A 16,804-nucleotide genomic window follows, 5' to 3' on the forward strand; every position below is an offset into this window, starting at 1 on the left:
TTTAGACAAGCTCTGAGTGAAACTCACTCAGGCTACGTCTGCACTACCCGCCGTATTGGTGGGTAGCAATCGATTTCTCGGGGATTGATATATCGCGTCTCATCTAGACGCGATATATCGATCCCCGAACAAGCTCCTGTCGACTCCGGAACTCCATCAACGTGAACGGCGGTAGTGGAGTCAACAGGAGGAGCCACGGACGTCGATCCTGCGCCGTGAGGACGGTAGGTAACTCGATCTAAGATGCTTCGACTTCAGCTACGCTATTCATGTAGCTGAAGTTGCGTATCTTAAATCGATTTCTCCCCCTAGTGTAGACCAGCCCTCAGTCTGGTTTAAGTTCCCTTTTCAGCAAGGAATGCAAACAGGCAACTTGATTATCCACATACCCATCTAACCTCCTAATCTGGAAGAATTGGGGCAAATAATCTCAGGACATCAGAAGCATGACGGTGAAGTTGGCATTGAAAAGAAGAGAGCAGGGGTCCCTCGTGCTTTCCCCATGGGACTGGCTTGGGGACTGGGGGCAGATTTTGCCAATCTGGCCAATGCCTTGGGTGCGGGAGAGGAAACAGGTGCTTCTCCCCATTTCAGATTGCAGGCTGGTGATATTTGAAGCATCACCAGCGGCCTGCCTTTGTTCTCCAGCATATGCAGCCTGTCTATGTCTGCAGCTATGAAAATCCCAGATTTCCAGCCGAGTTTTAGATATAGGCTGTGATGTGAAATTACTTTTTCTTTGTTTTCTGACAGCTGCCATTGCTTGAGGAAAATCAAAGTATCAGCCTCCAATCTTCTGTTACTGTGTCCCTAGCAGCTTGTTTCAGAAACCCCCAGCAGAGAAAATGAGTCAGAAGAAAGACTGTTGTCAAACACTGGGCAAACTACACACATCAACAATCCATGCGCAAATGGAAGCACCTACTGCTGCAAGTGCTGGAGCTGGATTCACAGAGCTGTCGGGGGCACTTACATTCACATTTGCAAATGGCAAAAAATATTTCATTGGGAAGGCTGTAATCTAGCTGCAAGGATCCTTCCCTGTCCCCTCTAAAAATAGCCCATAATCAATGTTAGGGGGCTTGTCAACCGCCGCACCATACAAAGGCAAACGTTTTGGCTAGATTCTCTGGCAGCTTCAGGGAAGAGGGACGAATTCCTCCAAAATTAGAAGAGAACATGTTTGATAGCAGCCTAGTTCAAGTCTTCTGGTGATGGCAGCCTTGGTTTCATGCCACTTTGGAGTCAGGAAACAGGGAGAAAGATCTTGATGAACTTCGGGTATGTCTACACTGCAAAAAAAACCCAACCAACCAAAACAAAAACCAATCCCGCTTCAGCAAGTCACAGAGCCCAGGTCTACAGATGCGCTAAAAATAGTAGATCTTCCGGCTTGGGCTTTGAAGCCTGAGAAGGGACATCCAGCCTGAGCCAGAATAGCTATTTTTAGCACCATAGAGCAAGCCCAAGTTTGTAGATCCAGGCTGCTGTGGGGTTTTATTTTTGTTTGCAGTGTAGACGTACCCTTTGAGGCCTTACTCCCATAAAAGCTAGTTCTTCCATGGAAACACCTTTGTCCAGCAGAAAGAGACCTTTGCTAAAGTATTTTCTGATTTAAACATACCAACTTGGAGGAAGGAATACATTTGACTAATCTGAGTTGATTGTTTGTTTGTAACAAAAGCTAACCGGTGTGTTAAAAACACAGGGAAAAACTTACGTACTACTCTGGAGACAGCATATTTTGATTACATAGACGATTTGTTGCTTTTTTCCTCCTCTTTAACATCTAGGAAAGGGGGTCAATCCAAAGACCTTTTTTATCCTATAAATTGCCCTAAAGCACAAAGATTTAATCTTATTGGGTACATTTTCTGCTCGTCTGTTGGCGTAAGGTATATTTATAACATGTGGATGGTGTAAGTGAATTTGCGGGATTTGTTTGTTTGCCAGATTAATAAGTAAACTGTACCTTGGAGCTGTAGTAGAAGCTTTTATTTTAGTACTCCTAATAGCTCAGCTTTGATGCAGATGCTCTTCTTGCTGTGAGTCAGTGCTAACTGGGCATTTGCTAATACAGCTAGACACAGAAAGCTTCTGCAGTGTGGCTCTTTTTCTATAGAATTCACACACTGCTTTTAATATGAGCCTTTGTTTTATTGTACCCTCTCTTGCCTTAGGGGTGGCATAGAGATCATTAAACATCTTTATTTAATCAACTGGCTGAGTGCCAAATAGTACTTAAGGTGAAGAATAAGGTGCTTCTATCCTCACCCGTGTTCAAGCTGTTTTACCTGTTGGGGATGTTTTGGTCGTTATCTTTCAGCACAGACACAGAATTGCTGAATGCTCAGGTCAGTTCCCACTTCAATGGCCTTTTCAGTCAAGAATGGGGAAGAACCACCTTGCACGTCAGAGCATTCTGCATTCTATTTCCCCTTCTTCTGGAGCCAGGGGTCATGTTATAAAGTGACTTAGGTAGGATGACTGTGCAGTTGCACGCTGTACTAAATTGGTTACAGAGCTCAGAGGCCTGAGCTTATCCAAGGGGCTCCTCCTCCCGAGCATCAGCACAGAGCAGTGGTGTATGCTGACGTGAGCAGCATGCCTCCAGGAGACTCTCGACGTCAGTGTAACTCTTTGTCTTGGAAGAAGGGCGATGGCTTTGGAACCAGCGTATCTGTGCACTCTCTGAATCATATGGCTTATGGAATGTCAGTAGGGGTGATGTAAATGTGTGGATAATTTCTCACTCTATCATAAGTTACAGTTGGTCTTCCTGTCATCGACTGGGAGCTATCCTGAATGAACGGTCTCCTGTTAGCCTTCAGCACCTTACTAGCAGTGAAACTGTATTAAGGTTTAAATGTGTTAATATAAATTAATATGAGATTAATGCTGCATTCCTGCAACCAGACTGATTATATGAGGGGATGGGTGTAAGTGAGGAAGGATGGGTGACAGCTGCTCCCACTCTGGCTCACTGTGAGCCACATTCTGACCCCTCTTCCTCTCGTTATGTAGCACCTTTGTGCATTTACTGGTGGAGTGAGGTACTATTCAGCGGGAATCCCGGAACGAGAATCTGGCCCAATGTGATTTACAGCCAGTTTGCCTACCTGCCTTTTTTTCTTTTTTTTTAAAAATAATTTGCTCAGTTTCTTCAAGAGGCAATAAACTTGTCTTTCCCTGGTTGGTCAGGTTTTTTTTACTTCTTAACCCCATCTCCACTTATTTTTGGTCACTTTCTGGGGTATTTCTCCCAGCCTCCCGCATTCCTTTTTGCTGGTAAACCGTGACAGACAGAAACTTGTGAAACCCCTTTGAAGCCTACATAAAAATCTGAGTTAGGAGCTCTGTCCCGGGTGAGAGAATGAAGCCCTGTGTGTGACCCAAGGAAGTTAAGGCTTTGTTTAGGTGGAAGATGATGAAACAGTAAGAGCCTTGCCTACAATGTGTGGAACCCATGCAGACTGTTCTAAATATTGAGATGGGTGTCATAAGCATCAGCCCTGCCTCATGCTTTCTGTGCGTGCACAGGCATTATATTTATTACTGAGTAAAAAATGACATTTGGTCAAAACCATGCAAATCTCTCTCTTTTTCCTCCTTATATACAATCCAACCAGAAAACGTACTCATGTTTTCAAACACAAAATATTATTTTAAATTTAAAAATAATTCTGGTCTTCAGCTTCTGTTCTGTGCAATGTAAACTTCATGGCTGGCTAAACTGTACTGTTTAAATGTTCAGGCTCTTTTGATAATGATAAACATGTTGTTTTTCTTCAGCAAGCGAAATCTCATGTGAAACTCCTTGGATATACTGAAACAAATCCACATATAATGATGGTCCTTAAAATCTTCCCAGTTTCTCATAAGAGGAATGGATACAGATAAGCTGGCCTCAGTACCTGCAGTATTACCATGACACACGTCCAATGCTGCAGATACTTAGCATATCAGAATGCAGATAGTTAAGAGCCTGGGTCTAATGGCTGCACAGGGAGTAAGGCCAGGCCACACACCCCAGCATGGCCATGTGAAACCTACCCAGACCACAGCGCCAGGTACAGGTGAGGGAGCAGGGGATTGTGTGCCCATATTTCCCCTTCAACCCTCCCACCACCTGGGCAAGTGTGGGAGGGCTCTTCCCCACATGGTGTCAATCAGCAGTCACCTGTAAGGGGCTGTAGCAGATTCCTCCGTTCACTCAGTACAGAAGGGAGTGGTTATGCCTCAGGGGGTGTCACTGAATCACAATGTCTCCTAGGGCTACTTCTAGGTAGTGCAGTTTGCACATGACCCCTTGCACAGTGCAGTATCTAAAGGCACAATGCGGCCCTTGGTTATCGAAGGCACCTGGCAAGCCTTCAAGAGCCACCCCTATATTGCTTGTTACATACATCTCTGCTTTATTTTTGTTTAAAGACACACATTTGTTTTATTAGAAAACAAACTGGTTCCACTTGCAAACTCTCATTTTGTGAAATGTTTCTTTGGGTTTTTTTTAACAACCCACGCCGAGTCTCCTAGCAGTGTATAGTGTGAAAGGCAGGTAGCCTATGGCTAATGTTCCTTTGTCATTCCAGATCTCCCTTGCAGAGGAGCCAATGAGGAGTAAGCATTGTGATTATTCCTCTAGACTGAGTCTGAACTAACCTATGTTGTTTGTGCAGCATATTGCAATGTGCCTAACCCCTCCTTTACTACATTGCACTGGCTGGAGTACCTGCTGGTCTCCAAACGTCATGAGGCTTCAGTTATAAGCGGAGATAATAGATCATTTCACTGCTCGTTTTTATACAGTAGTGTAACGTCCTCAGAGAGTGAGAGGCACACAGACTGAAATATGTTCTATTCAGGTATCCTCACCGAGCCTAGTCGGAAGGAAGTGGAGATGAGGGAAGCTGCATCTCTCCGACAACAGAGGAGAATGAAGCAGGCAGTGCAGTTTATTCACAAGGATTCAGCTGATCTGCTACCTCTGGATGGACTGAAGAAACTGGGGACTTCCAAAGACACTGTAAGATTTTTTTTTTAATTAATAAGGAAAAATTATATTTAAGAGGCTGGCATGCATTGCTTTCCTCCCTGCCATGCTTAGATATGTTTTTATGTTAAGGGGATAATGAACTTGGTTGCCTGTGGAAGCAGAGGCATTAGTATGACTATGAGGCTCTTGTATATAGAAAAAGGAAGTGGAAATATGATTTTAGTTGCTCCTGGTGAGGTTGTTAGTCTTTTCACTACTAACTTCCTTTACAGGTCTGTATCTCAGACCTAAAAACAATTTTAACAAAATAGATACAAATTTACCAGTATGGAATGCTTTCTTTATATTGGATTACATAAAAATGGCTTCACATTTATATATATATAAATTTGGTAAAACATAGAATCGCTTTGGTATTTAAAAATTATAAAATTGTTAAGATTAAACTTTGCTCAATGTTTTCTGTCTAGACAGTTTAATTTCCTTTCATTGAGATTTCATATTCAGGCTGTAAATACATATTTGTAATAATCTATGTTATTGGGTAAATGGTGTACAGTATAGAACATCACCTCCCATTTCCAGAAGAATTGGCTTCCTTCTAAAAGCTAAGAAATAAAAACTTCCTTGCTTTCTTTGAATAGGAATAAAGATAAAATAGAACCTTTAAAGTTCTGGTGTAAATGAACAAAACTCCCCACATGTAATGTAAAAGCTGAATGTCACTTCCTCATTGAGTCTAGATCTTGGCGTATATAACATACAGTATGTCTGAGTGCTGCAATATCTCACACTAGGTAAACTGAAGAAGCTGAACTTCCTTATTATTTTGGCAAATTAATTTTGTTCTAACCTAGTCTTTCTGCTTGGAAACTTTGCCTTAGATCTATACATAGGTGACCAAAAGAATAGGTTTGGTGTTCTCTGCATTCTGCACAATGCAGAGATTTGTTTAACATCATAGAATTCACACTTGGACACAATTTAGAAATTCCTGCCTAAGGGGGCCATCTGCATCCAGACTTGGAAAGTGCTTTTCAAGTCAACATTGAATTGTGCTATTATTTATTTTAGACATTTATAAAGAGCCTAACAGTGTGGTATTATTAGTAGTAGTACAATAGAGTCTAGAAACCCCTGTATTGGTAGGCACTGAGACAAAGTTCCTGCCCTGAAGAGTTTACAGTCTAAACAGATTACAGAAACAAAGGGTGGGACTCGAGATGGAGCCACTGAGAGATTTACTATGCCTCTTAATGAGGTTAGCAGCAGAGCCAAGGATCGAACCCAGGTGTGCTGACTTCTTTGTCTAGTGCCATGTCTATCAGTGCCTGTCAATGTTTGAAATGTGTAACCCGTGAAAGATTCAGGCTTTTTAGAGGCATTTGAGGTAAAGCTTTTTGATACATACAATAGCAATTGTTGTAACTTGATGTATAAAAGAAGGAAAAATATTACTCTTTGGAAGTATTCTTGTCTAGTGATGACAAGTCATTGTTGTCAGGGCTGGATTAGCAGCATCCAGCGAGTGGGAATGAACTCCCCTAGACATAGAGAAATTCCATCCCTTATTCCAAACCATCGCTATATCTGGCTCCAGCAGGGGCTTTCGCTCCTTCTCTTCAGCGAGCACTAACAATTCACCCACAGCCATCTACCTCCTACTGATGTAAATGGTGACTGAATGGCAAGCAATAAATACGTAGGTTAGATGACCTAATAAATCATAACAATACAGATTGTATGTTTGTGATGTCACCAGAGCCTTAAGTTACATGTGCAGGACTAACAAGCTGAGTTGTCCTCATCAGGTGAGAGAGAGTGGGAGCAACTATCTATGCTAGTTTCTCGTCAATCAGCAATGGAAGCATCTAGGAGTCCAAAACCTTTTCAGAGGCTGAAAAAGAGGCACAGTGCTACCGTCATCTGTCCCCCTCCCCTACTACCCTTGAGAATGGCTGAGCTCCAGCCTGGGATGGAAAACGAGAGAGCTGGAGTAGTAAGGGACACCATGCTCCAGAACCACCTCATCCTCAAGCCAGAGCTAGGAAAGACTCGCTCAAGATGCACACGGCTGCCCGGATCTGACTTTGTGTATGGACTAACCCTTCGTGGGACCGATGGGGGAGTTCCTGAAGCAATAGGCCACTGGAACTCAGTGAAACCCATTAGCAAGGCCACAAAGGAGCTGCCGCGTGATTTTGTTGCCATGAACCGTGGAGCAGTCGTAGCTGGTCTTGTCACAACAAAGGAACACTACCGGTACCGCCAAATCCATGACATCCGCCGTCCGGAAGATGATGAGCGTCACTTTAAAAGGGACCCGCTGCGTCTCCCTGATGCCATGACCTATGGAATGCCACCTCGCCCGTCCACCTCTATCATAGATGTTTTTCAGCACAAGTACAAGGAGCTTTGGATGGAGGGACAACGAGCAGCAGCCGAAGCTCGTCATAAGGCAAAACAGAAAATTAGACAGCGGGGGAAAGTATACGAAACATATTCCACTGTGCTGAAGAAATACAAACAGCCCATGCAGCCAGACCCACTTTGGCATTTGCCCCACTTTGAGAAAGTGGGTCGTCATCTTGATACCTTCCCAAGCCAAGGAGATCGGGAGAAGTCTTTCAAAGTCCATCAGTCAGAAGCTGGAGTACGATGTGGAATATTTGCCCAGGGCATTTATACAAGCAGCTGAAAACTTGATAGGTTAAATTATTATAAATTATGTAATAAAATAAATATTCTCATTTCAGGTCTGAAAGAGAACAGTGGCAGTGATCAAACATATAGAAATACTTCATAGCTTTTCAGGTAACTGGCTGGCCATATTAATACCCAATTGTCTGTAAGAGCTTTTCGGTAGCCTTGGTAACAAAAACCAAGGGGTAAACTACAACCCAAAAGAAAAGAGGGTGATTGAAGGTGGAGTGGTGCTAGATGTTATCCACTCTCGTTATTACAAACTGGTGAACATTTTTAATGACGACTCAGAATTTTTCCCACAATAGTCAGATCAAATCAGATCAAATCTTCCTCTGATAATATTATAGTGCAGTTCTCCACTCTAGATTTGATATTGTACAGCCTGATTTTCAGAGGTGCTGAGCACGTGAAAATCAGGTCAATAGTGCCTTGCCATCTTAATTTTGACTGCTGTCAGAAAGCTTTTCCAGCCATGTTTATTACATAACACAGTTTTGCAATACTTCCACTGACAATGCAGCAGCCTCTTTCTTCCTTGGAGTTTGATATGCACAAATAATAACTGGTTTAATTCTTTATATTCTTCCTCAAACATTTTTCAGTATATTCTTTTGTTTGAATTAACTGCTTTTGGCCCAAGTTACTTCTTCTAGCTCTGTGAAACCGTTCCATGGGCAATGTTTATTAGTGTATTTAAAAAATTACTAGCACCCTGAAGTATTGAAAACCTGTAAATCTTTCAAGCTGCTTTTGCCTTCTTATGGTGCCTTAAGAACAGCAACACCTGTAACGTGCATGAACTCAGAATGGGCCTGCTTCTAACAGATGATAATGTAACGTACAGGAAATCGCTGAATAATAGGTGGCAGTGATTTTAATCTGACATCTGCAAGTGTGTTAGAAGAATATGGATTTCTTTTCTGTATTTTTCCTTTTCCATACAATCAAACCTCATTTATCTGGACCTTTCATTATTCTATTGCAGGTATCAAATACAGTGAAAAATGTCCATTTACTGGCACCTGCTAGCCAGTGAATCCACATTATTTTTGTATCCTCCATTTCATTTGTATAACAGAAGGTTGACTGTATCTTAGCACATATTGGATTTTGGCAGATACTTATAACACTACATTTAAATATATTAGTTTATTTGCCACTAATACATTGTCATCATCGCTTTGATTGAAAGCCTGAAGATTGACAGGAAACCTTCATGAATTGGGTGGTTTTCTTCCGAAACAGCTGAATTGTGACTCACAATCCAAAAGTTATTGTCCACCGCTGTTCAGTTTTATCCCTCTGACTTCTCTCCTTCTCTAGACAACCATAGAGCAAGAATCCTTGCTAGCACCAAAAGTCCATCTGTGAAAGCTGACCAACAGACTGGTGTCTTGACCACACATACACCTGACCATACAACCCTGAGAACAGCGTGTGGAGCAGAGCAGTCTTTCACTAAACTGACCAAGCAGCTTAATTTGTCTTTTTTTGTGACCCACTATTACCTATATGGCCCCTCCACCACCTCGCTCCTAATCCTGCCTGGTGCAGATGGAAGGCTGCAGTAGCTGGAGAACGAGCTCATCCTAAACCCACCTTGCAGCAGTGGCTCCTTGCTCCAAGCATCGTGACCTTGTGAGGGGGGAACACAGCACCACTCAGGTTTGGCCCATTGTCCCCTCTGCCATGAAGGAGGGGCCGCTGGGCCAAACCTGAATGGCGCTGCGGCCAGTGTTCCCTCTAATTTTTTATGTCCATATACAGAATGAATTTTGTTATGTGCAGCAATATGGAGGTGATGTGTGGTGGGGGTGTGGCTGAGGGGTTTGGAGTGTGGGATGGGGCTTAGGGCTGGGGCAGAGGGTTGGGGTGGGGATGAGGGCTCTAGCTGGGGGTGTGGGCTCTGGAGTGGGGCTGGTGATGAGGGGTTCAGGGTGAGGGAGGGGGCTCAGGGCTGGGGCATAGGATTGAGTGTGGGGGAATGAGGGCTCCAGCTGGGGGTATGGGCTCTAGGGTTGAGTCAGGGATGAAGAGTTTGAGGTGTAGGCTGCCCCTGGACTGCGGCAGGGAAAGTGGACTCCTCTCAGCCTTCTCTCACTGGAGCAGCTTGGGGCCAGGTGAGAGGCGCGTCTCCCCAGCCGCAGCAGCTCTGGCTGGGCTGGGCTGGGGAAGAGGCACCTGTTGAGTAATTTGGACCCTGCTGGGTAAATAAGATGCTGGGCAAGGGTGGAAATTTCTATAATTAAGTTCCCTAGCTTTTCCCTTCTCTAGTTGCTGGGATAGAACAGCACTAAAAATACTTCCCTGATCCTTATTGTTATTTGTCAAGTTCTTCAGTATGCTAAACCCTGTGAAAAGATACAAAGCAACACAGGCCTTGCCTCCAAGAGAGTACAGTCTAGCTCAATCACGGGTAAAACAGTTTAGATTGAGATGATACGCTAGCTGATGGTACAGGCTTGCGGTGGTGAAGAAAGCATGGAGTCTTGCAGATGCTGTCCTTGAAAGACCACGAGGGAGAAGAGCATTTGAAAAAGAGAGGACAGAGTTTGATGCAGAAAAAAGGTACTTGAGTCCAAGTGGAAGGGGGGAAGGTGTGAAGATGACCATGCAAGAAGAACACAAAGGGGCTGTCTAAGGGGAGACACAGGTGGAGGAGGAGGAGGAATTGGAGGCAAAGCGAGCACAAATGTACATTTGGGAGGGGCCTCATTTAGTTCCAAAAACATATTCAAGCAGCATTCAACAATAGTGGGCTTCCATGTATGGAAGGGGATTGGTGAAGGGAGACCTGCATTATGGCATCAAAAGAGAATAGATTCAGTAGCTGTTCCCAAGGGGATTGATTCTGTGAGGGGCCACATATAGAAGTGAGAGGGCTATAAAGGGCAGTTAGAAGCCAAATACAGCTGGGGAAATTGGGAGGAGAAAAGTGAAGAAATCAAAAAGTACATTGATTCCTTTGGCACCTCATTAGAGCTAAGGACTGGGCCATATTCCTTCCAGCAGGCCTTTCTCTGCATAGGGGGCAGTGCACTCTGGAGATTTTGTTTTGCAGAGTTACCTCTCAATTGTTTCACTAGGGATAGGATTTGCCCCATCCCCAGAAACAGGGTGTTCAGCTTTATGCATCAGTAGCCAAGGCTATCTGCATACAGATCCAAAGCTTCCCATGACGTCCTGTCCCCCATGGGAGCATGATTCCCTCCAGAACTGTACTCTGAGACTTCTGATCTGTTGCCCCCAAGCCACAGCACTTGTGTGTGTGTCTTGATTTTCCTGTAATATAGCTATTCTACCTTTCCTCCCTGGCTGGTCCCTTTGCAATCCACAGAGCCCAGTCCCTGCTGTGCTCCCCACCCCAGGATTACAGTGAATGGAGATTGTGCTGTTGAACTAGCTTTCTGCATTGCCCCCAGGCCCAATGTGATGAGAGGACAACTGGGTCTTTTGATTGGTAGAACTGCTTGATTGGATGCCCCCTGGAGATCAAGATGTGAAAGGCAGGCCAGAAATGTGAGCGGGGATATTTGTGGTGCATAAAATACTATAGGGGCTGAAATGTCACAATTAGAGCCTTGTGTGTAATTTTCCTACTATTTGCTTTTTATGAATGCTTGGATCCAAGGGTTGAGGTTTTTGGTTTCTTTGTTTATTTCTCAGTTCTGTTCTGTTGCAGCCTTGCCTACCTGACTAAAGGTGACATTTAGCAAATTCATTTTATAGTTATTTGGTCATTTTTATTTTCTTGTTCTTCAATAAACTTTCCTTCAGCTACATAGACACTCAGTCGCTCTTTGGCTGCCTGACTGATACTTTGAACAAGTAGAAACAATGGTTCTCAGGCTTGTACAGTGTCAGAACTATAAATGACAGAGCTTTATCTGTTCTGCTTAATGGTTAATAGTCAGACAATGTATGTACACTGGAGGCTGTCTGTGACTTGTTAGCAAATCCTCAGGAGGGAGGAGAAAGATGACCTACTTTCTGATATTTCCAAGAAAGGCTGGCTTACGAAGTAGCTTCATCTGATCACATATTTTACAGTAGTGTCTAGGCCCCAGCTAGGTCTCATTGTGCTACACACTGCATGTACCCTAGAGGTTTACATTCTAAAGGGACAAGACAGACTCAGGAAGTGCTATTATCTCCATTTGACAGAAGAAGAACTGAGACATTAAATGCCTTGGTCACACAGGCATCTGTGGCAAAGCCACAAATTGAACCCAGCTGTTCAGTCATCCCCATCTTGTGCTGTAATCACAAGACCATCCTTCCTCTCCATTGAGGATCTAATTCTGAGAAATATTGAGCACTTGCTGGTATGTTTCTCTTTGGCTTAGTTGGAGGGTTGTAGTGGCCAGTGACCTCTCAAGATTGGGCCCAGAAAAACCTCTCCAGTGAAACACCCTGTATAATGAAAGGTAAATATTTTTTAGAGAGAAAACAATCAAAATGCCATAGAATTGATGTGGAATAATTTGTAATGACATGCTGGAGGTACATGTTAATTTAACGAAATCGCTAGGCAGAATGCTAAGCATGTTAACTCTGAAATGAAGGGAGCCTTGTCCCAAAGTTTCTAGATTGTCGCCATATTGTCTTAAGGTGGTAAACACCCCTTCCTGCACTCCCTCCTGTCACAACTCTTGAAGGAGTTGGCCCTGCAGTTGGGGACACATCTCTATGTTACATTACAACATGCGATGCAAGAAAATCAGCTGCTCTTGGTGTAGCTAGGAAGGGGAGTGGCCTCTTGTCTTGGCTTCAAAATGCACAGTTCAGTGTCTCTCCTGCACTTAGCTCCCTCTGTCCCTGGAGCTGAATCCTTCTTTCCCTTAGCTCCTTGGAGCTTTTCAGTGAGCGCTAGCCCTGTGGGAAGAGAAGCTCAAGCCAGTGCCCTGAGGAAGAGAGCAAACGAGCCTAAAACACAAATAGAAACTGATTGTCTCTCCTCCCGCCCCTGGAGAAGGAGTCCCAGTGACTGCAGTGCAGCTGCTGGTAGTTCACTGCAGCTGCTGGTAGGTCACAAAATTACTTTTGAGCTCCATTTTGTAGGAGCTCAGTGCCTTTCTGGCCTGAATTGGAAAAAGGGGACTGGCCTTGGCCATGGAGGGAGAGCATGGGGAGTAAGGAAGAGCAGCCAGCTCAGGGAATCACTCTGTGTGTGTGTGTGTGTGTGTGCGCGCGTGCATGGCTGCATGGGGGGCTCTGGAGAGAAGACCTATTCTATACAGTTTCTTATACTGCCCTCTTCACAGAAGTATCTGAGCACGCAGATGAGGAGGGTGAGATGATATCTTTTATTGGACCAAATTCTGTTGGTGAAAGAAACAAGCTTTCGAGCTTCACAGAGCTCTTCTTCAGGACCTGAAGATGTTGATCCAATACAATATATTGCCTCACTCACCTTGTCTCTCTCATATCCTGGGACCAGCATGACTACAACACTGCAAATGACTAACATCTGTGTAAGCAATGTCAGGATGAGCTCTACCCTGACATCTGGTGGTGAATTGTGGTGAGTTGTGGAAAAGAACTTCAGGGGCTGGTCTTGTTTGCTTAGGCACACCCACCTGACCTAGCATGAGCCCACAGCCGCCCAAATGGTCACTTTGGCTGCTGTGGGATCCCCAGTTTCTCTGTTATTGGACCAGGAAGAATAAAGTGTTGTTACCCTGATTATGTGAATCAAGGCCAGTGGAACTATTTTATGACAGAGGGACTCACCATCAACTAAGTAGCACTCGCTAGACAAGGGATGTGGGTTCCAAAATCCAGTGAATTGAGAGAGGCAGGAGGCAGATATATGTGCCTGATAGTATGGGTCTCCTTTGAGGACCTGAAACACCAGCTGCACTGCCTCCTCTCTCCATTGTTCAATAGTAGAGCTAATTTTGATTCCATTAAGAGTCTAGTTACAGGCTGCTATGCTGAATGCACTTTGGGCCAATGGTGCACCAGCACTGAGGCTCCCCTACTACAAGCTGAAATCACTAAACAACTAAAATTACTAAGAGCTGAGATCACTGAGTGCTGTGTTAACTAGTGGAGGAGCCTGAAGATATATTGCTAAGCGGCTGGCAGAGTGGAGCAGTTTGTGGGGTGGTTGGAGTGGCCCATGGGATGGCGAGTGAAACGGGATGGGGTGGGGTGGGCAGGGCAGAGTGGAGCAGTTTGTGGGTTGGCTGGAGTGGCTCATGGGACGGCTGGTGGAGTGGAGCGGCTTGTGGTGAAGGCTGCAGCAGAATCCCACAGAGAGGCAGGGCAATTGGCTTCAGACCACATAAGGTGCCCCTTAACACCCCTTTGCCCACCCCCATTTCCATCCAGGCTTGAGGGGATAAAACTCTGCAGATAAACTTTTGAACTCGGGGGCTGCACTGACCAGGGAAAGAGACTTTTGGGTTGTTGGACTTTTAGGACTTTGGGGTGATCTTTTGGGTTGTTGGACTTAAGACCCTGAGGATATTGCCAAACTTACTTGGGGGGTGGGTCTTTTGCTCATGGTTTGTGTTATAAATCCTGTTTGTGGTGTTTCCCCAACATAATGCTACATTGTTTCCCTCCTTTATTAAAAGGATTTTGCTACACTCAGACTCCGTGCTTGCGAGAGGGGAAGTATTGCCTCTTAGAGGCGTCCAGGAGGTGGTATGTAATTGTCCCAGGTCACTGGGTGGGGGCTCAAGCCGGTTTTGCATTGTTATTGAAATGGAACCCCTAGAGACTGGACCTGGCCCTTGTTGCTGCCAACTCAGATGGGCAGAAGGGTTACATCTGTCACATGTGGTTTGTCCTTCCTCTTTTCAGCATATACTGGAACCATCCAACTCTGAAAGGGACTGGGAGGAGCTCCCAAATTGGCACTTTGAGCATGATGTGCCTGAGGGGCTCCTTGGCCTTGTTTCTTTGCCAGCCATGAACTCCATGGTGAAGTATTTTTTTTGGCAGGAGCCTGGAACGTGATGGGAAGTAACAGGCCACCGTACCTAGGCTGAGGTATTTACAGATTTTCATACATTAGGCACAATTTGAATGGGAACTTGGAATCAAGCCAAACTTTACATGTTCATCATTTCATCACCCATGTAACATACCCACCCTGTTCCTGAGTAGCTTTTCCAGCCTCACCACACTGTATTCAATGCAATTTCAGCCCTTGTAATGGTCAAAATGGGGTCTCTCAAAGATGGCAGCAGGATGCTTCAGAGGCATGACAGATAATGGTCCTCATTAAAAACATCTAGAAAGCCATAATATCAGCTTCTCGTTTCTGTTACTGTGCTGTGACAGACTCTTTTCTGGTGTACATTGACATAGCTTCATTGACTTGAATTGAGCTACACCAGTTCACCTCAGCTGAGGATCTGGCCCAATGAATTTGGAAGACACTGGCTGTAGCAGACTATTTTGATTCATGTGCTAGCCTTACACAAATGCAGTCTTATTTTTATTCTGTACAAGCATTAGATATGCACTTATTTTTGAAATCAGAAAACATTTTTTTTGTTTTTGGCAGTGTAACTTGACAATAGGAGCATAGAACTTGCCACACTGGATCAGAGCTATGTTCTATCTAGTCCAGTTCACTCTCTGACAGTGGCTAGTACCAGCTGCTTCACAGGAAGATACAAGAAAGTACAAGAAGCTATGTTGTATGCCTCTATGGGATAGCCTACTCCCAAGGCCAGTTTCTTCCTAGTCCCCCATTAGTGAAGATGTTGGCTTAATGCCCTGAAGCATGAGGGTTTTCAGCCCTTCCAAAGCTCTTATTTTTTAAGCCTTACTATTATACTGCTCTGGATATTCTTGTTAGCTACATAAATGTCCATTGTTAGCACAAAAATACAGCTTGTGTGTTCTTGTTGTTTTTTGTCGGCTAGCTTGGTTGGCTGGGCATACTGGCCATACGTGGGGGCCAACTGTACTACTCAGCTATTGCTCAACATCCCAGGTGTGACATGCAACAGGATGTTTTTGAGATTAGAAAAATAAAAACAGCTTTTCTAATTGCTCTAGTAATTTTTGTTCTTATCCATTTCCATGGAGATGACGCTGTCTAATTGCCAGGGCAGCTAACTTGTTCCCAATGCCATCTAACTCTTTAAAGCTTTAAAAACAATAACAGTAACCAGTACCACAGTATCAAATTCTTTAGGCATGTACACTCAGGTTTCAAAGATGGCTAGAAAGAGGGATTCTGTATTATTATCCTACTACCTTAGGTGTGTTTCTGGCACCTTACAGAAAAACAAAAATACAAGATCTCTACTCCCCGGAGCCTACAATCAAAACCAGACAGATAACACAAGAAACAACAATGGACCATGAGGATGAGAGAAAGTGCAAGATAGGAGATAACAGAAAATGAAGAAAGGGAAAACCTATTCCTGCATGAACTCTATGAGAAATGAGTTTTGCTGAGTGGTTTGCTGGAAGTGAGAAGTTGCTTGCCACATAAGAACTCTGTCTAGCTCTCAGAAACCCTTTGCTGTAGTATGTAGGCACAATTGACATAAGTAGGACACAGCAAGTTCTATCTAGGAATAGGCAGACCTTAGACTCTCCATTGTGGTTCTCTTTTCAGCATTCTGAATTAAATTGGTTTGTGGGGTTGTAGATGGGTTCCGCCGGGGCTCGACCCTCCCTGAGGGGGAGGGGAGCCACACCGGCCTCGATGTCTTCCCTGCAATTACAGTCTGCTCTGGCCTGTTTGGCAGGTCAGAGCAGTGACAAAGTCAGAGGGGGCCCAGCCCTTGGTTCTGGCGGGCACCAAACACAGTTTCAACAGCCCTGGCCCTTTGGAGCAGGGCAGAGCAGTGGCAAAGTCAGAGGGGGCCCAGCCCTTGGCTTGGGCGGGGCACCAAACACAGTTTAAACAGTTACAGGCCTCTCTGACTGGGGAGAGGGGGAATCTGCCATCCGGTTACGGGTGGTAGGGGGAAAGCAGGCCCACCCACTCCTCTGCGTTCCAGCCCGGGGCCCTGGTAGCGGTTATCACTGCTACTGGTGGTCAGTGGGGTCCTGACCGCAACACATTGACATGGGCAACGGTAGCTCTGCAGCCTGACTGGAGTCAGCTGCCCCCGGGCTACTTCC

At 44.7% G+C, this 16,804-nt stretch overlaps 1 protein-coding gene and 1 pseudogene across 2 annotated transcripts in view; both read left to right on the forward strand.

Moving 5' to 3' along the window:
* Positions 1-16,804, forward strand: part of NRIP3 (nuclear receptor interacting protein 3) — a 50,175-nt gene that overhangs the window by 9,683 nt on the left and 23,688 nt on the right. Inside the window, exon 3 of one of the 2 annotated variants that reach the window (XM_030562617.1) lies at positions 4,810-5,026. In XM_030562617.1, coding sequence (XP_030418477.1) covers positions 4,853-5,026 — 174 coding nt within the window. In that variant the 5' untranslated portion in view covers positions 4,810-4,852. Of the gene's footprint in view, positions 1-4,729; positions 5,027-16,804 lie in introns of those variants that run through there. The other variant, XM_030562616.1, reaches the window with a different exon arrangement.
* LOC115651365 lies at positions 6,858-7,694 on the forward strand (annotated as a pseudogene).

The sequence above is a fragment of the Gopherus evgoodei genome, chromosome 4, assembly GCF_007399415.2.
Source record: "Gopherus evgoodei ecotype Sinaloan lineage chromosome 4, rGopEvg1_v1.p, whole genome shotgun sequence".
NCBI lineage: Eukaryota > Metazoa > Chordata > Testudines > Testudinidae > Gopherus > Gopherus evgoodei.